Source organism: Cucurbita pepo, chromosome 9 (genome assembly GCF_057944985.1).
Source record: "Cucurbita pepo subsp. pepo isolate OVF chromosome 9, ASM5794498v1, whole genome shotgun sequence".
Classification (NCBI taxonomy): domain Eukaryota; kingdom Viridiplantae; phylum Streptophyta; class Magnoliopsida; order Cucurbitales; family Cucurbitaceae; genus Cucurbita; species Cucurbita pepo.
Window position 1 is genome coordinate 3121888 of NC_141806.1, and position 22770 is coordinate 3144657.

Below are 22770 nucleotides of genomic sequence, written 5' to 3' on the forward strand. Positions count from 1 at the left end.
CTAGACTATGAGGAAGCGTTTAGTCCACTGACCAAGATCACGTACGGGCCCTGCTAGCGTTTTCAGCAAGTAAAAATCAGAAACTATGTCAGATAGATGTGAAGAATGCTTTCTTGCACTGAGAGTTGGATCGTGAGATTTATATGAACCAACCAAAGGGATTTAAGAATGCAGCGGGAGTCATTAGTCGGTCCATGCAAAGTCTACAGAAGCCTCATTTGGATGCAGGTCAACCGATCCTGAGATATGTCAAAGTTACAGTCGACTACAACCTTTGGTACAAAAGAACAAAGACTACAAACTAGTTGGATATACTGATTCTGACTGCGCAGAAGGCAATGATACCAAAAGATCAACCATTCAGGTTTGTGTTCAAGCTCGGTTCAGGAACAATTTACTAGTATAGCAAAACACAACCAACAGTATCATTGTCAACTACAAAAGGGAAGTACAGAGCAGCGATTAGAGCAACTATTTGCTCTGCTCTAAAAAAATGATATGTTCATGTTTTCCCGACTCAATGATATAGTTAATACAAACATAAGTTTGTAATATAGCTATTAGAGGCGTTCACATAACCCGAGAACTCCATCAGTCCGGATTACCCAACCCAAGTTGATTCGTGAGTTAAAATTTTTCTAGTCGGGTCAACTCAATCAATCCAAAAATAGGGTTATAACTCAACCTAACTTCACCCTAATTATTGGTTAACGATACACTGACTTGTGAATGTTTGATATTTGAGTTATTAATATAATATATATTATAAATAAATGAGTTTTTTTTTTTTAAATAATTAAAAAAATAACTCGACAATCCAATCCAAAATCTCGAACTTTTAAAATTATTTTAATTTCATGAAATATATTTAAAAAATAAATTTATATGAATTTTGAATTTTGATTTTTCATTTCTTACTATTAATATTTTAAATATATTATTTTATTATTAAAAAATACAGATATTTTCTTTATTTTTGTCCAAGAAAGTACATTTTTGACAATAAATTGTCAGAAAATGATTTTTATATAATATTTAAAAAAAATAAATTAAAACAGATAGAAAAAGAAATGAATCTCTCCAAAAAGAGTAAAATAATCCATTAAAATTTATTTTAAAATTTTGGAAAAAGAAAAAAGAAAATAATTATAAAAAAAAAAAAAAAACATATAAATCCAGACGCCACCGTTCTGTCTGACACGTGTACGAAACTGACGCAAATAATTTGTTATTTATTTATTTTATTTAAAGAGAGAGAAAGAAAGAGAGAGAGAAAAAAAAAAAGAAAAAAAAAAAAGAAGAGAGAGAGAGAGAGAGAGAGAGAGAGAGAGAGAACGAACTGTAAACGAAAGGAAACAAAACAGAAAAGGACAAAGAAAGAGCCGAGAGGCTTAAAAAAGAGAGAAAAACAACGAAGGCGACCTGATTGCGGTTGTCGTCATCACCATTTTCGATCTCTCCTCCTCCTCCTCCTTCTCCTGTTTCGTCTTCCTCGAATTCTGTTCACTGGTCAGTTTTTAGATCTGTTGTTTGTTCTCTGATTGAATCTTGTGTTTTTATGTGATTCTGGTGGTGTTTGTTTGCGATCTTGTTTGAATGTTGATGAATTTAGGTGTTTGTTGATTTTCGGGGGGGTTTTGTGGATTTGGAGTGGAAACTGGAGATCTCTTGGTGCGGGATGTGGTTTTTGTGTTCTTGTTTGCTTTCTTAGGGTTGACTGCTCGGGGTTTTGGATAATTGTTTGTCTAAATGCCGGCGATGGTGGACGTGGATTTGTGGATCTGTTGCGGTTCCGTTTACGCGTTATGTTTTGGAGGGAAATGACTTTGATTGTTTCATTAAATTTCATTTGCAATTTTTTAAAGAAATTTTGGTTTGATTTGAAATGCGACCTGTTCGTTTAATGTCCTTAGTTTCTCCGCTTCGATGTTTATGCACAAATTCTTGCTTCTCTTTTCCCTGATTGCTTGTTCCTTATTGATTTTGGCATCTTCCTCCTTGTTTATGGTTTCTTCATTCTTGAATTTGAAGTTGATTTTTGGTGGAAAATTCATGAACACTGCATTCCTTTTGATTTTTTCTGTTTGTTCCTGTACAAGAACATTCTAATTTGAACATATTTTGGTTCTCATAAAACCCTCAAAACTTTTGTGCAGTTTGAATGTCTAAGGAATATTTGAATTTCTTGGATGTTGGGAAAGGATGATAAATCAATGTACATTTTGTAACTCATACGTTTTAATGTTCCATGAGTGCAGAGTTCTTAGTGGTATCTCTCCATATTGAAATGATATTTTTCTCCCTCCATTGTTCTTCAATGTGAGATCTTCCATGGTGAAAAAAGAGGGAGATTCTTTTAGATTATAAGAGAGATGCCATAATCTATTATCATTACTTTTCCTGTGATGCCATTGCCTGACTGTGAATCTTAGGCGTGATTCTTCGGTTATATGAACACGGAGTACTATATCTGAAGTAAATGATGATGATGATGGTTCTCAGTGAAATTTTCTATTTTGTAGTTTATGTCGAGCTAATTATATTTCGAATGCCCAAGCGATCGCGTTACTGGCTTTACTGGCATTTTTTATGCTCTAATGTACCTATTGATAATGGTTCGATGTATCGTGTGATTTATGTCGTTTCCTTTTTCCACATTATTGTTGGCTGAATGATTGATTTCCATTTTCTATGTCAATAGTTAATCTTGGAAGATGCCGGTGTCGAAGTCGAAGTCGTCCTCAAAGGATAAGCCTTCTGCTAGGGCTGCTGCCAAGAAACAGCTGAAGGCGTCGAGAAACAATGCTTCTAAAAGTTCGAATAGGAGACCAGCAGCCACTACTTCTCACAATCCAGTTGAAGAATTGGTTCATACCGTTGAAATATCGTCAACACTAGCCGCTTCTTCTCTGCAATCTGACAATGGTCATTTCCAGCATATGGAAGATACAGACGACCACTCGAGCAGTCCACATGGTACGGTATCTGATTTTGATTTGTCGTCCAACAATGGTAGCTGCTCGGGTGAGTCGGAGGATCAAAAAGATAAGATAGCTGATTCTTCGAACCAGCTGGAGAGGGCATCTGGATGTGACCATGAAAAGCGGGAGAAGATTCGTCTAAAGAACGAGAAGAAACACCAGAGAAAGAAAGAGAAACGGGCTCAGGAGTTGCATGAACGATGTAAAGGCTACCTAATGTCTAGAAAGCTTGAAGCTCTTTCTCATCAATTGGTCGTTATGGGGTTCTCTCCCGAAAGCGCTACCATGGCACTAATGTTAAACGAGGGTAAGCTCGAGGAATCCGTCTCCTGGCTCTTTGAAGGAAACCAGGAAGAAGCCCGGAACAAGGACACTGCGAATTGTGCAAGTGGAGGTAACTTGAAGATTGATATTAGCAGTGAGCTAGCACATATCTCAGCTCTTGAAGCACGGTACAAATGCTCGAAGCAAGAGGTTGAACGAGCTGTAGTTGCTTGTGGAGGCGATCTCGATAGGGCGGAAGGTATTGTAAGAGATCAAAAGCAGAAAGAACATTTTAATCAGTCGAATCATGAAGTTGTCGGTGAAACAAAGAGTATGCCAAGGGCGCAAGAAATGCCAGGGCCTGCATCTGGCTTTGCAAAGCAGTCGAGCAAGAACGATCGAGAACTTAGCTGTAATAGCGCTGCAATGACGGTGCCAGCATGGTTAGAAGCAGGCAGTAGAAGTCTACAACAGTCTTTGAAGACGACCGATCAACCGAGGCTGCTAAGGGGAGGGGAGAAGAGATGGCCTGCTGTAGGATCAGGCCTTTCTTCGTCCACTTCGACACCGCCATTGCCTGTAGTTCATCATCCATACTCGAAAGCAGAGGCTCAAATTGGTGCTTCCAATAACGAAGCAATCAGTCTACAGCAAGACGTACCGGAGCAGCCAGTAGAGCCAGTAGTTTTTATGCAGCAGCCACAATCCATAAACGGATTGCAGAACTCGGTCTCCAGTCCCATACTTCCCGGAATAACGTCACGGTATTCGAACAATACTTCAGCGATTAAAAACATCATTTCAAGTGACAAATTGCTGCAGAACCAGAGCAGAGTGAGCGTTGGTGCCGAAAACCGAAGGTTAGAGCAGATCTACCATCAGGCTGTCCATCATCAACCACAGTTCATGTCGGGTCCAGTTGAATTGCTATCGTCGGGGCTCGACATATCATGGGGGAAAGAAAACACATCTTCAACATCATCACACTCATTTCCTTCAGAACTGCAAAGTTTATGGAAAGCAGGGGGAGGAACCGTATCTTCATTTTCGGTCCCGTCGTCTTATGGATCAAACTCGAACCTCAGCCAGGGCGGGACAGCAGCACAAGCATCCGGGCTATTATCACAAATGGACTGGAACATTGGGGGGCTGATGCCATATTGTGACTACAACAGAATAGACTGGACTCTGCATAGCCCGAGCGGGCGAGAGAGCGAGATGTCGTTGTCTCTGGGGTTTTCTTCGTCGTCCTCAAGGAACAACTCGGGGATGCAGGGTGGGGGGGGAGGGGTAAAAGATATGTCGTCGTCGTCGTCTGGCGGATTGCGGGATTGGACCTCGCCATTTGCAGGAAAGGACCTATTCAGCGCGCCTAGACAACTGGTAACGTCTCCATTTCCTTAGGGGGAATTGGGGGAAGAATGTAAACATATTGATTGCCTGATTGTTGTTGCTATGAGGATGGCCTTTTCCTGTTGCTTATTTGTAGTTTCATCAAATGAAGAAGAAGGTGCATCTCCATATCTCTCTCTCTCTCTCTCTCTCCATCTCTCTCTCTCTCTCTCTCTCTCTCTCTCTCCATCTCTCTCTCTCTCTCTCTCTCTCTCTCTCTCTCCATCTCTCTCTCTCTCTCTCTCTCTCTCTCTCCCTCCCCATATCTCTCTCCAAATCTCTCTGTCTCTCTCTGTCTCTCTCTGTCTCTTAGTTTAAACAAGAATTATTACATTTATATCTTAATTTTTTTAGAAGAAAAATCTTGAATTTTCATTCCAGCTTTACTCAAATTTTAATTAGTTTAATTGAATATTCCAAATATTTCATAAATGAAATTTAACTATAATTTAAATAATTGAAAGTGTGAAATTATTGAATATCCATTTTATTATCTATTTTATGAAATAAATCATTTTTTTTTTTAATTTTGAAATATATATTTTAATAAATGTGTTCTTGGCTATACAAGTTTATTGCCTTGGTTGACAATGGAATTGTGAGATTTTTTTAATAATTTTGTATTGACTTTGACTTAATTTCTTTGTCTTGATTCTTGTTGGGATTTTTGGTATTTTTTTTTAACTTATTACTAAATTAAATTATTATTTGGTAGGGTTATTATGGTAAATTTGCCTACTAATTTAATTTTAATTTAATTCAAATTGTTCATGAGAAAATAAGTGATTAAGATTGGAACATAAAATACTTGATTATTTTTTTCTCATAAATCCATTAATCGAGAAAATTAATACTTCACAAGATGATCACATGCAATTCGATCTTAAGTTTGGGTGAATCATGAACTCATGCTCGAGAGAGCTTGTTCTTTAATTTGTGTTAGTGAGAAAGACTTTCATTATAGATTCAATATGCCTATCATTTTGTGAACTTGATCAAATAGAGAGTCGGGAACATAAACTGTGAGATCCCACATCGGTTGAAGAGTGTGGAAACCGTTCTTTAGTAGACGCGTTTTAAAATCGTATGTACCAAAACGGACAATATCTACTAGCGGTGGGTTTGGGCTGTTACAAATAGTATCATAGCCAGACACTAGGTAGTGTGCGAGCGAGAACGTTGGGCCCCCAAGAAGAGTGGGTCAGGCCCCCAAGAAGAGTGGGTCGGGCCCCATGTCGGTTTTAATCCATTTTATACCCTTTTAAGCTTCTCTCAACTATTTAAGCTTCTAATTTCACACCTAACATTGCTAATTTGTTGAAAACTCCATTTATAACTTAACCGATTTTTCTTGCTCCATTTTTCTTGGCCACCAAGGCAAGCGCCTTCCACAATCTCCATCTCGCTCATTGCCATCGCGTATCAATTTCATTCGTCACTGTAAAATTTTCAATTCCCAATTCCAAATCTCAACTCCCTGAACAAAAATCCACTCCCAATCGAACGGAATCAGATCCTACAATCAATCGAATCATTGATCGGTATGCTATGATGCCGTCGCCGGCTCACTCCGATCCCTCGCCGCCGAATTCACAGGTAATCCTACAATTCCTCAGCTCCGTCCTCTCTCAGCGTGGCCCCTATGCCGAAGATACCAAGTGGCTGATACGCCAGCACTTAGTCTCACTCACCACCGCGTTCCCATCGTTGGTCCCTCGGACTGCAACTTTCACGCACAACGATGGCCGCTCCGTCAATCTTCTGCAATCCGACGGCACCGTTCCCATGTCCTTCCAAGGCGTGACCTACAATATTCCGGTCGTTATTTGGCTCATGGAGTCGTATCCTCGACATCCTCCTTGCGTTTACGTGAATCCAACTCGAGATATGATCATTAAACGCCATCATCCTCATGTGAATCCCTCCGGTATGGTATCGATTCCTTATTTGCAAGATTGGATTTATCCGAGCTCTAATTTGGTTGAATTGGTTCGTAATTTGAGCGTTATGTTTGGTCGTGATCCTCCACTTTATTCTCAACGGAGACCAAATCCTAGCCCTAGCCATAACCCTAATCCTTCTCCGAGTCCTAGCTCTAGTTTTGGGCGTAATAGTGCTAATTCTTCGATTGCTTCTAATATGGGGGCTGCCGCTTTCCAACGCCCTGTAATTCCGCCGAGGGGTTATCCACCGTCACATACTGAAGATCCCAATGAAGTTTTCAAACGAAACGCGATTAACAAGCTTGTGGAAACAGTTCATAATGATATTGTTGGCATAAGAAAGACTATGGAGGCCGAGATGGAAGGACTTTTCAGTGCACAGGGAGCGTTGAAACAGAGGGAGGAAGAGCTAAATAAAGGCTTGAAAGAGATGCAAGATGAAAAGGAAGCTTTGGAGCAGAAATTGCAGATGGTTTTGATGAATTCTGATGTTTTGGAAGCTTGGGTGAGGGAGAATGAGGGGATGATTAGCAGTGATTTCGAAGTAGATGATGCTTTTGAATGTGTTGATGTGCTTTCAAAGCAAATTCTTGAGTGTACTGCTTCAGATTTGGCAATAGAAGATGCTATATATTCATTGGATAAGGCTGTGCAAGATGGAGCAATTCAATTTGATCAGTACTTGAGGAATGTGAGGTTGTTGTCACGGGAGCAGTTCTTCCACCGGGGCACCGCTGCTAAAGTCAGGGAGTCTCAATTGCAAGCTCAAGTTGCTAACATGGCTTCCCGGATTTCTCAATATAACAATGGCTGAAAGATTGTGGAAAATCTTCCCTTTTGCTCTGTTGCTGCTATTTGGATGACCTTCGGGAGTATCACTGGAAGGTTAGAATTTTGTGAATCTTGTCCTCTTTTTTACTTTTCATTTCATATCTGTTTCCTTTCTGATCATGATTTTTCTAGCATTTTAATGTTAGAGGGGTATAGAAAAGGATAATATTTGTGTCAAAATCATTTGTGTACCTACTGTTTGATGTGAATGATAGTATACTTGTGAATGATATTATACTTTTTCTTTCGTAATCGTAATCTAGATTAGAAATATAATCCTTAGGATGCCTCTTGGTTTGTTCATTTAGAGCCCACGGCTAGCACATATTTTTCTTTTTGGGCTCTCACATCGGTTGGGGAGGAGAACGGAGCATTCTTTATAAGAGTGTGGAAGTCTCTCCTTAGCATACAGGTTTTAAATATCTTGAGGGGAAGCCCAAAAGGGAAAGCCCAAAAGGGAAAGCCTAAAAAAGACAATATCTACTAGCGGTGGGCGTAGGCTGTTACAAATGATATCAGAGCCAAACACTGGGTGGTGTGCCAGCGAGGATGTTGGGCCCTGAAGGGGGAGTAGATATGAGATCTCACATCGATTGGAGAGAAGAACGAGTGTCAGCGAGGACGCTGAGCCCCGAAGAGGGTGGATTGTGAGATCCCACATCGGTTGGAGAGGGAAACAAAGCATTCTCCACATCAATTGGAGAGGGCCCGGAAGGAGGGAAAGAGACGGATAGGGTGGGAATGGCCTACCAATCATTGGTGGACCTTCCCTTTAACCAATCACGGAGCTCTCAACTGAGTTGTTTAGGTTCTGGAATTCCATCAGAGGGGGTTTCGGTTCGAAGGTTAGAAAATGTATGTGGTGCGGGTTAATCTCTCTCGATCAGTTCAGGTGAAAGGGAAGGGTGATCGAGGGTACCCAGACGTCAATATCTCTTCTCTATGGCGGGACGTTTCTTTCGTCTCGACAAGTGTGTTGTGGGAGAGGGAGTATCTATGCCTTTGAATCGATGGATTGCTGAAGTTATTGATCTTTTCTCCTGAAAACAATCACAGTTATTGATTGATGTCTTCTCTTGATATATATGAACTTGCTTTCTGTTATTCTTTGGTTTGGTGGATATGAAGACATGGTGTTTCCTTCGACGCTGTAGTTGATTGTGGTGATAAGGACTAACAAGCTCAATGTGCATCATACAGTTATTGTCATGCTGGTCTCTCTCTCACTCTCTTAATCTGATGGAGACTTATTTTTTTGAGCTGTAGTAATCTTATTGGAAGAATTGGAAAGAAATCCACCCTAAGAAGTAGTACCGACACTAAGTTTGGCTAGCTTGTCCCTACCCGACACGTATCGAACACTTGGACACTTCACACTTGTTGAACACGTATCGAACACATGTTAGTACAATAGTTATGTGTTAGACACTAGTGTACAAAGTCAATATATGTCTAATATTTGTCAGTCATGTCTTGTGCACCTGTAATGTATACTTAATAGACGTATTATAATATAGGACACAAATAATAAATTACTTTTGGTATAAAAATGATGCATGTTTTTGAAGGATGTTGTTATTGATTGATGTCTTTTCTTGATCTATGCTAAAATGTATCTTCTTAGTGGTAATCGACACGTAGTCTTAACCAAGATATTCAAATCTCCTACCTTCATGATGAATTAAGAAAAATTGTATCTTTTAATCAACACGATTGTCTATTCGTGTTGCTCTGGTGATCTTGATTGTTGTAATTGTGCTCCTCGAAGCCATTGTTCCTTACTCCTCCATTTAGTAGGAAACGCATGACTAATTCATGTGAGAAATACAAAATAGGAAAAAGAATAAAAAACTATCCCGCTCGATGAGTCGATATCTCTTCATTTGCTTCAAGGATGTGTCGGTGAACTTTTACTTGTTGACTCTAGGGCACAGTGGTTAAATTCCTCTTGCTCTTGTCGAATCGTCTGCCTTATAGACCAGCCATGCGTGCTGTCGTCTTGACTCGACTCTTCTTCCTTCCCCTATCCTCTTTAGGAGGATCCGGGAAGTGTGTATCGTCATGAAAGTTAGATTCTTCGTCTGGCTCATAGTAGCTCATAGAAGTAATGTTTCCTCTCTCCATACTGCATTTTTTTTTCTTTTATGTATAGATATTTCAGGTTGAAATGGTTGTTGATCTTGCCATTCATGGAAATGTAGTTTCTGATGTGTTAGGTGTTTTTGTGGCAAAAAAAAAAAAAAAAAAAAAAAAAACGATTGAGAACTTCATTAAGTCAAATGCTTGGTTTTCTTCGGTTTTGGTATGCTTTCTTCGTGTCATGGTCTCGAGCGAAGAGTTTTGGCTATGCTAAGTGTCCGAGCAAAATATTCATTTACAGATTCTCCTGCCTTCATGTGAAGCATTTTAAACTCCTTCCAAAGAGCTTGCAAATGTGCACGCTTTACCCGTGTCGAACTTTGATATTTCTGCTTCATAGAACCCATATGTTCTTTGTTGTATCCTTGTTGAGGATTGTCTCTAAGATCGAACGATCTAATGCTTGAAATAGATAATTCTTTGCTTTCAAATTTGATCTAACGCTTGAAATAGATAATTCTTTGTTTTCAAATTTTTCTAACTTCTGATCTTCAATGTGCTTCTTCTGGGCATCTGTGGAAATGATGTCTTCTGTTGCTGCAGAAATTTCCTATGTCTTTTGTTGCTACAGAAATCATGTCTTTTACCGAATATGTCTTCTATTACTACAGACCAAATTTCAGTACTCTTTTGAAACAAAAAGTTTTCTATGAGCATTGCCCAATGATCATAGTACAAATGAACTCTCCATCGACAAACGAAGTCAATATGATTAGTTGATGAAGTAGATTAGCTTAATCAAATTAAGTCATTGGCAATTTGGCCTAAAGCTAAAGTCAAAACTAAAGTAACTTTCCATTTAAATCATATAAAAAATTTTAAACAATTAATTTATAATAAAATAGATGTTAAATATTAAAATAAAAATAATTGTAATAATATGTCTACTTTGGTCATTTTACTAAGTCAACAATTTTGTATTATTTTACTGATTATTATAATATGTTTTTTTTTTTTTGTTTTTTTTTTTTTGAAGTTTAGAGTTGAAATTGATGGAACACTAATTTATTGATTTTTCTAAATGCAAATTATCGACTATTTTAAGAGCTATATCATGGAGCGGGAATGTCCCAACCCGATCCACGAACACCCCTTATTTGTTAGTCATCTTATTATTCTCCTCTTGTTTATTTTTTTCTCATGTTCCTTAATAGTTAATCGATTTGCTTTTCTATCTCCTTTTCTTTTCACTATGTAGCTAATACGATAGTTTTCTTTATACTGAAGCATACGTTCTAGAAAATTGAAAACTAAATACAAGATGGTTGTAAGAGAAGCGCTTAAATCTCTTAAACCGATATGCAAGTGTTTTATCTGTTAGGGGAGATTTTCACACTTTTATAAAGAATGCTCTCCAAACCGATATGGGATCCCACAATCCACCCCCCTCCGGGGCCCAGCGTCCTCATTCGCACTCGTTTCTCTCTCCAATCAATATAGGATTTAACAATCCACACCCCCTTCGGAGCCCAGCGTCCTCACTAGCACACCGCCCGGTGTCCACCCCCTTAGAGGCTCAGCGTCCTTATTGACTTAGTGTCCAACTCTGATTTCATTTCTAATAGCCCCCAAAAGGCTAACAGATATTGTCCTCTTTGAACTTATTCTTTTGAACTTTTTCTTTCAGACTTTCCCTCAAGGTTTTTTAAAACGCCTTTATTTCCCTCAAGGTTTTTTAAAACGCCTTTATTCCCCTCTACAACCGATGTGGAATCTCACAGCGTTCACACCCGAACATTTATGATCTATTATGATCTATAAAGGCCACGATTGCAACAAACGGGCCATCTTAAATGGCTTCAAACACATGGTTGAGCTAAAATCAAACAAAGTTTACTCACACAAAGGGCAAAAATGGTGAACATCTTTAAGAAAGGGAAGAAAGAAATGTGAATGGGAGAGCAGATAACCAGTTGTATGCATGTAGAATTTCTTTGTACATTCTTGAAGAAATGATCTACAAATTACAGTATCTTTGGACTGGAAAGAATCTGAAGACCTTGATCTTCAGCCACCTCTACTATGATGGCTAAAACAGTTGCCACGCTATTTACATATACATGCATACTGGTTAACTAACATTGCAAAACAATCTGAGCATAGGAAGCTATTTTATGGACCAAATCAGAAAAGAATTGCCAATCAATCAAAGAATCTTTTTTTTAAGATTTTTTAGTACTGCTGGATTTAGGGTCGACACGAACCGTCTTGTTTGAGAAGCAATGGCGCACACGTACTTGGTGATTGACTGATCGGGTCGAGCAACTTCCTCGTATGATGACAGTTAACATAACTTCCTTGTCTCGTGTGTCTTCGGACCACCAGTTTTGTGGGATGCCATCAACGAACTCATCTAGGGTATGGGATTCTTCATGGTGTACCGATATCTCGACAGCTTGTTCGGGTTTGATTATTCCGGCAGCTGGTGATACCTGCAATTAGAAAGAACATGAGTAAGAGAAATATCACACGGAAGAAAAGCTCCTTATGCATAATATTTTGTAACAGTCCAAGCCCAAGCCCACTACGTACCGCCGTACCGCCGTCAGCCTCATGGCTTTAAAATGCGTCTACTAGAGAAAGGTTTTCACACCCTTGTATGAAATGCTTCGTTCACCTCTACAACCAATGTGGGATCTCACAATCCACTCCCTTGGAGTCCCAGCGTCCTCGTTGGCGCACGTTGCCCGATGTCTAACTCTGATACTATTTATAACCGCTCAAACTCACTGCTAATGGATATTGTCCGCTTTGGCCCATTACGTATGGCTGTAAGTCTCATGGCTTTAAAACGCATCTACTAGGGAGAGGTTTCTACACCCTTATATGGAATGTTTCGTTCCCCTCTCCAACCGATATGGGATCTTATAATCCACCTATTTTGGAGACCAAAAAACTCCTTTTAACTGGGCAAAAAAAATCATTGGCAGTGGCAGGGGCCTAATGCATTGGAGCAGCCTTAAATATAAAGGGAATCAACCCAACCAGTTACATAAGTTGTACCATTAATATCAAGCAATGTGAGATTTAAGCGTCCTAAAATTAGTCGCATACTTGTCATGAGGCAGAAATTCAGAACCATAAATATTGGTAAGGTAAGCTTGTAATTGTAAATTATGCAATATTCAGCTGAGAGAGGACGGCCAGAAACAAATGTCGATTTCTCGTGTGAAATATCGGTCCAAAACCAACTCTCTTTAAGCTATTAGTGTAACGGTTCAAGTCCACCGCTAGTAGATAGTGTCCACTTCGATCTGTACGTATTGCCATCAGCCTCATGATTTTAAAACGTGTCTACTAGGGAGAGGTTTCCACACCTTTATAAGAAATGTTTCAGTGTCTACTAGGGAGAGGTTTCCACACCTTTATAAGAAATGTTTCATTCCTCTCTCCAGTCAATGTGGAGGTTTCCACACCTTTATAAGAAATGTTTCATTCCTCTCTCCAGTCAACGTGGAATATCACAATCCACCCCCTTGAGGGCCCAACGTCCTTGCTGGCCACTACTCTGTGCCTAGCTCTAATACCATTTGTAACGGTCCAAATCCACCGCTAGTAGATATTGTCCTCTTTGGACTTTCTCTTCTAGGCTTTCTAAGGTTTTATAACGCGTCTATTAGGGAGAGGTTTTCACACCCTTATAAGAAATGTTTCGTTCCTCTCTCCAACCAATGTGGGATCTGACAATCCACCCTCTTGAGGGCCCAGTGTCCTCGCTGGCCCACCACTCGGTGCCTAACTCTAATACCATTTGTAACAGCCTAAATCCACCGCTAGTAGATATTGTCCTCTTGAACTTTCTCTTCTAGGCTTTCCCTCAAGGTTTTATAACGTGTCTACTAGGGAGAGATTTCCACACCCTTATAAAAAAATATTTCATTCCTCTCTCCAACCAATATGGGATCTCACAATTAGGTCTACGTTACCTAGGCGAATAATGATTTGTGTTTGCATTTACATCTAATCACAAGGCATAAGACGATACCTCAAGCCACCGAGGAAACCCAAAAGCGCCTCTTGGAAGATAATCGCGCTGATCACCTTCATTCTTGATAGAAGATTGTCCCTCTGAGATAATTTTGAAAGTAGCCACATCTTTCACGCATTTATTGGTTATGCAGAGAACAGATGACTCTTGATTTTGTAGAACTATACTGTTGGTGCTGACAATGGTTTCGGGAACGTATAATAACTCTTCGAAAATAGATCTCACTTTCTCGTTAGATTTTATAATATCTCCGAACTCTTTTCTCCTCACTGACCTATCAGCATGGGAAATCTGAAGGTTAAATTTACATCTAACAGGTTTGTGATCGCTGTCGGTCACTTCCATGCAGGCCTCGTACCTACAAGTACGTCATAGTCTCGAGCATAAGGAAAAAAGAGTTAAGGAAACAACAGAAAACTCCTCCAAAAGCTGATACTCACAATAAAATAGATGATACTACAGGGCATTCTAAAGTGCTTTCTGACATGGGAGATGAACGATTGTCACGATATATTACTCGGTCGCACCAGGCAGGAATACGTTTCTTCTCGCCAGAATCGTATCCTGGAAAAGGTATATGAAAATGTTAACAAGTTTCACTGTAGACAACATGGTGAACCTCTTGAGCCATATACCTGCTAAGCCTGGTCGATGCCTATCAAACTTGTATGTTGGAGGAAATCTAATGAGTGCCTCACGCATGCCTTGGAAAACTCTTCCAGCTTTCATCTCAGCCCTAAGCTGATCCTTTTCTCTAAGCCAATCAAAGCATCTCTGGGAAACGAAGTCCCGGGCTTCATCGTACGAAATGCCAAAGAGCCGGTAATTAAAATCACCCAGAAATACAACCATGTCTGCATCAGATAACTCGGGTTTTGGTTCTTCAGGATTGACAGCAGCAACCTAAATTACCAACAAGAGATAAACATAGTGGATGATAAAAAGGAAAGTAGCTAAAAAATGATGTTTCATTAATCATCAAGACATACATTTGTAGCTCGAAGCGTATGAACAGCAGTCGAGACACCAGCTGCAATAGAGAGGGCGAACGGCAAGCCAGAAAAGTAAAGCAGCCAAAATAAGTATGTGGAGAAGGCAAGAGAGCAAGACAAAAACAGGTATGGCACCATACCAGCTGCATTATTTAGAAGGTTAGATGATCGGTTGAAGACCATGTTTCGAAAGATGTGATCAAAATCGGCATTACGACGGTTTACTGCTTCCAAGTGTGCAGCCAAGTGACAGTTCACAAAGCATATTATCCTATCATAGACTCGGATTCTCAAACCTACACCTCCCTGTTGAATCAGTTTTATCCGAGTCAACAGCCACATCAGGGACATGAAAGGCCTATTCAAGATATTAAGAACGAGTAATTTTCATACACGAAAACTAACGAACTTCTGAAAGATAAACAAACCTTATTACCAATTGCACGACCAAAACCACAAGGAACGGCTCCAGCATCAACATCTCCAACATTCGTTCTAACACTTTTCCTCACCCTGACATGAAATATTAGCATATGGAATTAGGAACAATCCATACAAATATGAGAGAGTTAACAGGAAATTTCATTTAGTGGTGTGATAGAACTGACAACTTATTCTAAATGTTATAAAAGAATAATTACATCTAATATTCAAATTACAGTGCTAACCAAAGAGAAATAAGCAAGCTAGCCAGCTGCCTGGAACCCATGCGTTCAAAAATCGTCCCTTCCTCCAAGGCCTTTCCAATGGTATCGATCCACCATTGTCCTACTGCACTGCCTTCAAGTCCTACCTGCAGTTGTCATAGTCTTTTTCTTTTTCAGGCAAAGGCATGACTATAAAAATGTATGCATGAACTTAATAATGGAACGTGCGTATTTTGCTTGTATAAGAACTTGAAGGATGCTGGAGAGATTCTTCTGAACACAAATTGTCAATAATCAGAATGTCAAACAGATATTATGCATGTGAGAAATATACTAGTTATTGTGAGATCCCACGTCGGTTGAAGAGAACAAAACATTCTTTATAAGGGTGTGGACACCTCTTCCTAGCAGATGCGTTTTAAAAACTTTAAAGGGGAGCCTGAAAGGAAAAACCAAAAGAGGACAATATCTGCTAGCGGTGGGCTTGGGCTGTTACAAATGGTATAAGAGCCTGACACCGGGCAATGTGCCAGCGAGGAAGTTGAGCCCTGAAGGGGAGTGGACAAGAGGTAGTGTGCCAGCAAGGACACTAGGTCCTGAAGGGGGTGGATTGGGGAGTCCCACATCGATTGAAGAATAGGACGAGTGCTAGCGAGGACGCTGGCCCGGAAGGAGGGTGGATTGTGAGATCCCACATCGGTTGGAGAAGAGAACGAAACATTTTTTATAAGGGTGTGGAAACCTCTCCCTAGCAGATGCGTTTTATAAACTTTGAGGGGAAGCCCGAAAGGGAAAGCCCAAAGAGGATATGCTATCTGTGGGCTTGGGCTGTTACAAGTTACCACGGTATAGATAATTCACAGCTAAGAAACAGAGAAAACGGAGAGCATGCGTACAGGGCATTAGACTAAAGTGATCTTCCTATCAAGATTTTGCACTAGTAGGTTTCATCGTAAAGAGTTTGATTTCAAAACTTGGCTAAATATTTCATCATCACAAGCTACAACCAGACTCCAATACACCATCATAGAGTGCAGAAGATCTTACTGTTTCTTTTGCTGCAGACATGGCAAGGAAACCTGCACCCATCTCTACTTCCTGCAATCCAACAACAACAATGCCAACATCCGAGACAGTCGAACCCAACCACGCCATCAATGCTTCATGAGAAGCTCTTCCTTGTCCAACATTCCATGTGCCAACCAGCATTTTGATATTCTGTTTCCTTGTGTATGACGCCTCTCTGGCAGCCAGTTCGGTCCGTACTATGTTATCAATAGGTCCTGGAGAAGTCATGTTCCAGCCACGAATTCCACCATGACTAGCCAAGCTAAAAACATATCCTGCACCCACAGCCATTTTCAGCACAGGACTACTATGAGCAACCCATCCTGCAACTAGGTTCCCCTCAAGATCCACTATTTGGATAACTCCGCTCACATAACCCACATACATTCGTGTCCCGAAAGCACAAAAGCACTGAACAGCATAAGGGTGATGGTTAAAATCTTGCAACCGGTTTCCATTTCCATCCCACTGCACTAACATGCCATTTGTACATCCACTCCAAATCATCCCATCCTTGGCCAGCAATATTGCCTCGACTCTCTTGATATCTTCTGTAAATGCCCCCGCTCCCTTTGCAACCCGACGAACAGCATCTGCAGCTCCCATTATGGCATTGCGTGACCTTTGGAGAAAGCCCTGTGATTTTTCTTTTTTGGCTGTGGATACAAATTTTACTTTCATTTCATCTTCCACTGATTGATCTTGAGGGGCTTGTAGCATATCTACTCGAGTCTCAGTCTGACCATCTATATTAAAAACTTTTACAAGCTCCTTTGTTTGAGCATCCCTGTAGCATCAAAAAATTAGAGTGAAAGAAGGCCATTTTAACAAAATGCTTAGCCTTTTATATAGAATTATATCTGAAGTGAATACCTACCACAGTGAGAATGATAGAGCCCCAGCACACCAAACTTTGGCTCTAACTTCATCAGATAACACGCACTTAACATCTTGAGAAGATATACTACAGACACCATTGACTGTTACTTGACTCCTGAGGTCAATATACGACCTCTCCACGAGTAAAGCAGCCATATGCCTTTCCCCGGACGAAAGGCAAAGAGATTTTTCAATTGCTTCCCAAGGCCAGACCTTAATAATACCACCCTCACCACCCGACCACAAGTCACCTGTAAAATCAATGAACACGGAAAGTCAAAAATCGGTAGAGGCAAAGTTGCTTGTAACTTGTAATACCCTTTTAAGTACATTGCTTGGTTCATATAAGAAAGTATTTCAATGACAAAATGGTGGTTTTATGAACCTAAGATCTTCAAACCAAGTCTTCACAGTACAACTCACATTGAAGCAAATACCAGATGGGGTGAGGACTCATTTGATTTCTCCTATTCTTGCATTCATGCCATCACTAAAATTGCCTGTTTTTTTAACGAATTTCTAGGACAAAGAAAATCTCATATGTAACAGCCCAAGCCTACCGCTAGCAGATATTGTCCGCTTTGTCCCGTTACGTATAGCCGTCAAACTCATGGTTTTAAAACGCGTCTACTAAGTAGAGGTTTCCACACCTTTATAAGGAATGCTTCGTTCCTCTTCAATCGATATGGGATCTCACAATCCACCCCCATTGGAGGCCCAACGTCCTCATTGGCACACTGCCCATGTCTGGCTCTGATACCATTTGTAACATCTCAAGCCCACCAGTAGCAGATATTGTCTGCTTTATCCTGTTACGTATCACCGTCGGACTCACAATTTTAAAACGTGTCTACTAGGAAGAGGTTTCCACACCCTTATAAGGTATGTTTCGTTCCCCTCTCCAACCAATGTGAGATCTCACAATCCACCCCCTTGGAGGTCCAGCTTCCTCACTAGCACACCGCCCGATGTCTGGCTTTGATTCCATTTGTAACAGCTCAAGCCCACCACTAGCAAATATTGTCCGCTTTATCCCATTACTTATCACCATCACACTCCATTTTAAAACATGTCTACTAGGGAGAGGCTTCCACACCCTTATAGGGGAATGTTTCGTTCCCCTCTCCAACCAGCATAGGGTATCACACAGCAACATAGATAAGAAATAAACAGTAATTTCCTGATTTCGAAAATTGCAAAACATTCAGAACCAACAGTGGACGACTAGAATAGTCAGTTTAGTTAGTAGAACCCTCTCTTTTTACCAATTTTAACATGCCATTTTAGACTTTTCTTGAGGAAAAAACTGCTTACCATAAGAAGTTAGGGTCATGGAATGAACAGCACCCCGATGAGCTTGCCATGAAAGCCCTTCCTTGAAAGGCATATCATCCAAAGACTGATCCATCTTCCATGATCTGATCTTCCCATCCTTATGCCCAGTCCACACCAATCTGTTCCCATTGTCAATAATCAAACACATGGTGGGCGAGGTGTTGGTGGATTCATAAAAAGGGGCAGCATCCTCATCGCCCCGCCTCACCCTCCCACCCAATCCACTACCAGGTTCATAAGCATTCTCAACGTTCCAAAACCGCACCCCACATTCCTGCCCAGCCCACAGCTGAGTCTCTGTACACGCAATGTTCCTCAAAAATTTCCCCATCTGTGTCTCCCTCAATGGATGCGGCCTCAACTCCAGGCACGTCGGGCGGCCAGGATGAACAGAGGCACGAATCGGAACCTTAAAAACCCCCGTCGAGCCACCGCTCCCAACGAACTCCGCCAATGCCTGAGGTTGCCGCGAATCCTCGAGACCTCCGCCGCCGTCCATACAGAGATTCTGATCCAACCTCTGCGAGAGAAACTCCTCACCTTCAATAGCCGACGACATCGAATACGGCATAAAATCATCCTCAGAAGAATCCAAATACGAGTCCATAACCTTCGGGACCTGATCCTCATCAAAACTGTGCTTCCGAAGCTGATGATGCTTCTGATCGGATCCAGCTCGAAGCGGCTGGCTGTAAGAATGAGATTTCCGAGGAGGAGGAACAGGGCTCAACACCGCCAATGCCTCCCGTTCATCATCTTCAAACTGATCATCCATTACAGAGGTGAAAATCTAGCTCGATTACAGCAAAAACCTCCAAATGGATCTGAAAGAAAACGCGGAAAAACAATATTGGAATTGGGATTTGGGGAAACGAGAAAATTGTACAAAATTGTACAAAATCCAAAGGATGATCCGAAAGAAGGGTGAGAGAAAGAGAAGGATTGTTGGAATTGAAACATGGAAAATGGAAGAGAATTGAACGATTCTGCACATAAAAGAGGAAGAGCGGGAAGCGAGGCGGAGCATTCCTGAATCCTTTGGACAGTATTGTTTTCACCAACGAACCGGAACTGCCTCCTTTTTTGTCTTCATTTTCCTCCATTTTCTTTTTAATTTCTTTTTTTTTCTTCTTTCTTTCCCTAAATTACAATATTATTTTTTTATTTACAAACTTTTAAAATAATTAATAAATTCTTCAACTTTTAATTAATTTCTTAATTTTTAAAATAAATTCATAAATTACAACATGTTTTTTTTTTTTAAATTACAAACTTCGACATGAAATTAAAATTTTAGTTTTAAATTGAATAAATAAGTTAAATTAATAAATAATATTATTTATTACGCACAAAATTAAAAAAAAAATTAGACTTATAAAAACAAAATTAAAATTTAACATTTTTAGTAAATTTAATCTCAAAACTTTTAATTTTGGTTTTAAATAAATTTTTATATTTTGAAAATGTTTAATAAATTCTTAATTTAATTTTATATCCAATTACTTTTTAAATTTTTTATTAAATAAAATTTTAAATTATTTGATTTTTTTTTTTTTTTTAACTCAGAGGCCTCGACACAAAATTGAAGTTTAAGCTACTATTATCTATGATGCTAGATCTCGTCTTTAGCGGTTTTGGGCGTATGAAGTTTTGATTGATCTAATGTATGCATAGTTCGGTAAAACCTTTACTCTCGACCCCTTATTCCAGTGGATCATTTAGCTTCTTATAAAATTGTGAAGCACGTAACAAATTAAAAATAACTCCTAAGGATCGCTCGATACATTTTTAGTGAGACATCTAAGTAACGAAAAGGTACATAAATGAACCGAGACCATATTTAAACGAGAGCAATTTTAAGGATATAATGATTAATAAATGTTAAAAAGAATTAAAATTATACATTTTTTTTTAAGAGTAATTCTATATTAGATGATCTTTTGAATTCTTTTCTAAAAAGCGTGTAAATGAAGACGAAGTATGGTAAATGAGCTGTGAGATGTCATGTCGGTTGGAGACGAGAACGAAGCATTTTTTATAAGTACGTGGAAACCTCTCCCTAACAAATGTGTTTTAAAATCGCGATACGTAATGGGATAAAGCCGACAATATCAGATAGTGGTGAGTTTGGGCAGTAGTTTAATATCAGTAGGTAATGTGGTTAGAAAACGTTTAACAGGTACGATATTTAAAAATATAAAATATCAAAATTATTCGACGAAAATAAAATAATAAAAAAATATAAATAAACAATATTAATATTTTAATTAAAGAGAATTAAGAGAAAATCATGAACAAGGAGAATGATCGAACGTGCGTGCAATTCATGTGCTGATGGACATTGACTTAGATCACTACGACGTCGTTTTCCTTTTTAGAATTTTTTATTTATTTTTATTTTTTATTTTTTCTCGTAACGGATATTCGTTTGAGGAACCATAGCCATCACCACACCTTTAGCTTCGTAATATACGAAACCTTTATTAATATTATTTTAATTAAAATAATAATATAAAAATATTTGGAAAAATAACACTAAATTCCACTAAATTTTGAAATTCAGCCTTGTGGATGAAGTTATTAATTAAATTTTGTTTTTTTTTTTTAATTTTAAATAGAAAAAGAAAATGGATAACATTATTATTATTTTTTAATCTTTGAAATTTTTTAGCTTTTAAATTTAATGTTATAACTTTTATAAGATTTAAAATAATTTTGATAATTTTTTATGTTATTTTTATTTTTATTTATTATAATATTATTTTTTTAAATTTAAGATTATTTAATTTAAAAGTTTTTTAAAACGTGAAAATTTTATTTTAAAGTACTAAAGATATAAAAATTAATAAAATATTTTTATATTGTAATTCCAATTTAGTGAAATAAAAGATATTGGTTTGAACATATTATTTATTTATGTGATTTTATATAAATTAATTTTATCAACATTTTTTTTATCAAATTTATATTTAAGATATTATTTAATTATAATTATGGGTGTTCATGATCTAAATTTTTTTATAAACTCAACCCAACAATTTGAGTTGGGTCGTTGGGTTAGGGTTCACAGAAAATTTTATGAATTAGGTTCGTTTTAGAGATGTCCATTTAATTCGTGGGGTCAGAGCCTCGTGGGACTAACCTCAAAGCGAAGATTCACTGTTTAGACGAGAAATGGAAGTTAACGTTAGAAAAACTCAAGCATCACTCGATTGAAACAAAAAATACACTCAGTTAACGTTGATACAATTCAACTATCAATCTAGGTAGTTAAACTCGAGAACAGTAAAATTTTGATTTAATAGACAAGTCATCTTAGCTTAGTGGTAGAGCGCGTGGCTTTTAACCACGTGGTTGTGGGTTTGATCCCCACAGATGGCGTTGTAAGTAGAGTTTTGTTTTTCTCTTAATGCCAAAGTGTTGAATATGTGATACAATTCAACTATCAACTTAGTTAGTCAAACCCGAGAACATTAAAATATTAATTTAATAGGCAAGCCATCTTAGCTCAGTGGTAGAGCGCGTGGCTTTTAACCACGTGGTCGTGGGTTCGATCCCCACAGATGGCGTTGTAACTAGAGTTTTGTTTTTCTCTTAACGTCAAAGTGTTGAATATTGATACAATTCAACTATCAACCTAGTTAGTCAAACCCGAGAACAGTAAAATTTTAATTTAATAGGCAAGCCATCTTAGCTCAGTGGTAGAGCGCGTGGCTTTTAACCACGTGGTCGTGGGTTCGATCCCCACAGATGGCGTTGGTGGAGTTTTGTTTTTCTCTTAACGCCAAAGTGTTGAATATGTGACACAATTCATCTATCAATCTAGTTAGTCAAACCCGAGAACGCCAAAGTGTTGAATATGTGACACAATTCATCTATCAATCTAGTTAGTCAAACCCGAGAACAGTAAAATTTTAATTTAATGGACAAGCCATCTTAGCTCAGTGGTAGAGCGCGTGGCTTTTAACCACGTGGTCGTGGGTTCGATCCCCACAGATGGCGTTGGTGGAGTTTTGTTTTTCTCTTAACGCCAAAGTGTTGAATATGTGACACAATTCATCTATCAATCTAGTTAGTCAAACCCGAGAACGCCAAAGTGTTGAATATGTGACACAATTCATCTATCAATCTAGTTAGTCAAACCCGAGAACAGTAAAATTTTAATTTAATGGACAAGCCATCTTAGCTCAGTGGTAGAGCGCGTGGCTTTTAACCACGTGGTCGTGGGTTCAATCCCCACAGATGGCGTTCTAAGCAGAGTTTTGTTTTTCTCTTAACGCCAAAGTGTTGAATATGTGACACAATTCATCT

The 22770-nt window shown here is 38.9% G+C and overlaps 3 protein-coding genes and 5 non-coding genes across 12 annotated transcripts; 7 read left to right on the plus strand and 1 right to left on the minus strand.

Annotated features, from left to right (window-relative positions):
• The first annotated feature begins 1336 nt into the window (after positions 1 to 1336).
• LOC111801890 (uncharacterized) lies at positions 1337 to 4768 on the plus strand. 2 transcript variants are annotated; one of them, XM_023686106.2, is made up of 2 exons: positions 1337 to 1509; positions 2702 to 4768. In XM_023686106.2, the coding sequence occupies exon 2, from the start codon at positions 2715 to 2717 to the stop codon at positions 4647 to 4649; it is 1935 nt and encodes a 644-aa protein (XP_023541874.1). In that variant the 5' UTR covers positions 1337 to 1509; positions 2702 to 2714; the 3' UTR covers positions 4650 to 4768. The 2 variants fall into 2 exon arrangements, with proteins under 2 accessions (XP_023541874.1, XP_023541876.1); XM_023686108.2 differs by lacking the exon at positions 1337 to 1509 and adding an exon at positions 1516 to 2615.
• Positions 4769 to 5948: 1180 nt separating this feature from the next.
• LOC111801946 (protein ELC-like) lies at positions 5949 to 9984 on the plus strand. 3 transcript variants are annotated; one of them, XM_023686192.2, is made up of 2 exons: positions 5949 to 7465; positions 9792 to 9984. In XM_023686192.2, the coding sequence occupies exon 1, from the start codon at positions 6186 to 6188 to the stop codon at positions 7392 to 7394; it is 1209 nt and encodes a 402-aa protein (XP_023541960.1). In that variant the 5' UTR covers positions 5949 to 6185; the 3' UTR covers positions 7395 to 7465; positions 9792 to 9984. The 3 variants fall into 3 exon arrangements, with proteins under 3 accessions (XP_023541960.1, XP_023541959.1, XP_023541958.1); XM_023686191.2 differs by lacking the exon at positions 9792 to 9984 and adding an exon at positions 8612 to 8978; XM_023686190.2 differs by lacking the exon at positions 9792 to 9984 and adding an exon at positions 8678 to 8978.
• A 1465-nt stretch (positions 9985 to 11449) lies between these two features.
• LOC111801947 (type I inositol polyphosphate 5-phosphatase 12) lies at positions 11450 to 19525 on the minus strand. Of its 2 annotated transcripts, XM_023686195.2 has the most exons (11): positions 18439 to 19525; positions 17123 to 17375; positions 16225 to 17032; positions 15199 to 15323; positions 14959 to 15043; positions 14671 to 14836; positions 14528 to 14568; positions 14174 to 14441; positions 13979 to 14102; positions 13536 to 13896; positions 11450 to 11982 (listed from the first exon to the last, which is right to left on the minus strand). In XM_023686195.2, the coding sequence occupies exons 1-11, from the start codon at positions 19232 to 19234 to the stop codon at positions 11713 to 11715; spliced, it is 3297 nt and encodes a 1098-aa protein (XP_023541963.1). In that variant the 5' UTR covers positions 19235 to 19525; the 3' UTR covers positions 11450 to 11712. The 2 variants fall into 2 exon arrangements, with proteins under 2 accessions (XP_023541963.1, XP_023541962.1); XM_023686194.2 differs by having other exon boundaries at positions 14528 to 14836.
• Positions 19526 to 21768: 2243 nt separating this feature from the next.
• On the plus strand, positions 21769 to 21840 carry TRNAK-UUU (transfer RNA lysine (anticodon UUU)). Its single transcript has one exon. It is a non-coding gene; the product is annotated as a tRNA-Lys (tRNA).
• A 116-nt stretch (positions 21841 to 21956) lies between these two features.
• Positions 21957 to 22028, plus strand: TRNAK-UUU (transfer RNA lysine (anticodon UUU)). The gene has a single exon. It is a non-coding gene; the product is annotated as a tRNA-Lys (tRNA).
• Positions 22029 to 22143: 115 nt separating this feature from the next.
• On the plus strand, positions 22144 to 22215 carry TRNAK-UUU (transfer RNA lysine (anticodon UUU)). The gene has a single exon. It is a non-coding gene; the product is annotated as a tRNA-Lys (tRNA).
• Positions 22216 to 22389: 174 nt separating this feature from the next.
• Positions 22390 to 22461, plus strand: TRNAK-UUU (transfer RNA lysine (anticodon UUU)). Its single transcript has one exon. It is a non-coding gene; the product is annotated as a tRNA-Lys (tRNA).
• A 174-nt stretch (positions 22462 to 22635) lies between these two features.
• TRNAK-UUU (transfer RNA lysine (anticodon UUU)) lies at positions 22636 to 22707 on the plus strand. Its single transcript has one exon. It is a non-coding gene; the product is annotated as a tRNA-Lys (tRNA).
• The last annotated feature ends 63 nt before the right edge of the window (positions 22708 to 22770 follow it).

Excerpts from the sequence above, each read along its gene's own strand:
- LOC111801890 (XM_023686106.2), top strand. The coding sequence starts at position 2,715 with ATGCCGGTGTCGAAGTCGAAGTCGTCCTCAAAGGATAAGCCTTCTGCT.
- LOC111801946 (XM_023686192.2), top strand. The coding sequence starts at position 6,186 with ATGATGCCGTCGCCGGCTCACTCCGATCCCTCGCCGCCGAATTCACAG.
- LOC111801947 (XM_023686194.2), bottom strand. The coding sequence starts at position 19,234 with ATGGATGATCAGTTTGAAGATGATGAACGGGAGGCATTGGCGGTGTTG. Across the intron at positions 15,044-15,198 it reads AGCTTGCTTATTTCTCTTTG|GGTGAGGAAAAGTGTTAGAA; the intron begins GTTAGCACTGTA and ends ATTTCATGTCAG. Across the intron at positions 14,442-14,527 it reads ATACGCTTCGAGCTACAAAT|GTTGCTGCTGTCAATCCTGA; the intron begins GTATGTCTTGAT and ends TTGGTAATTTAG.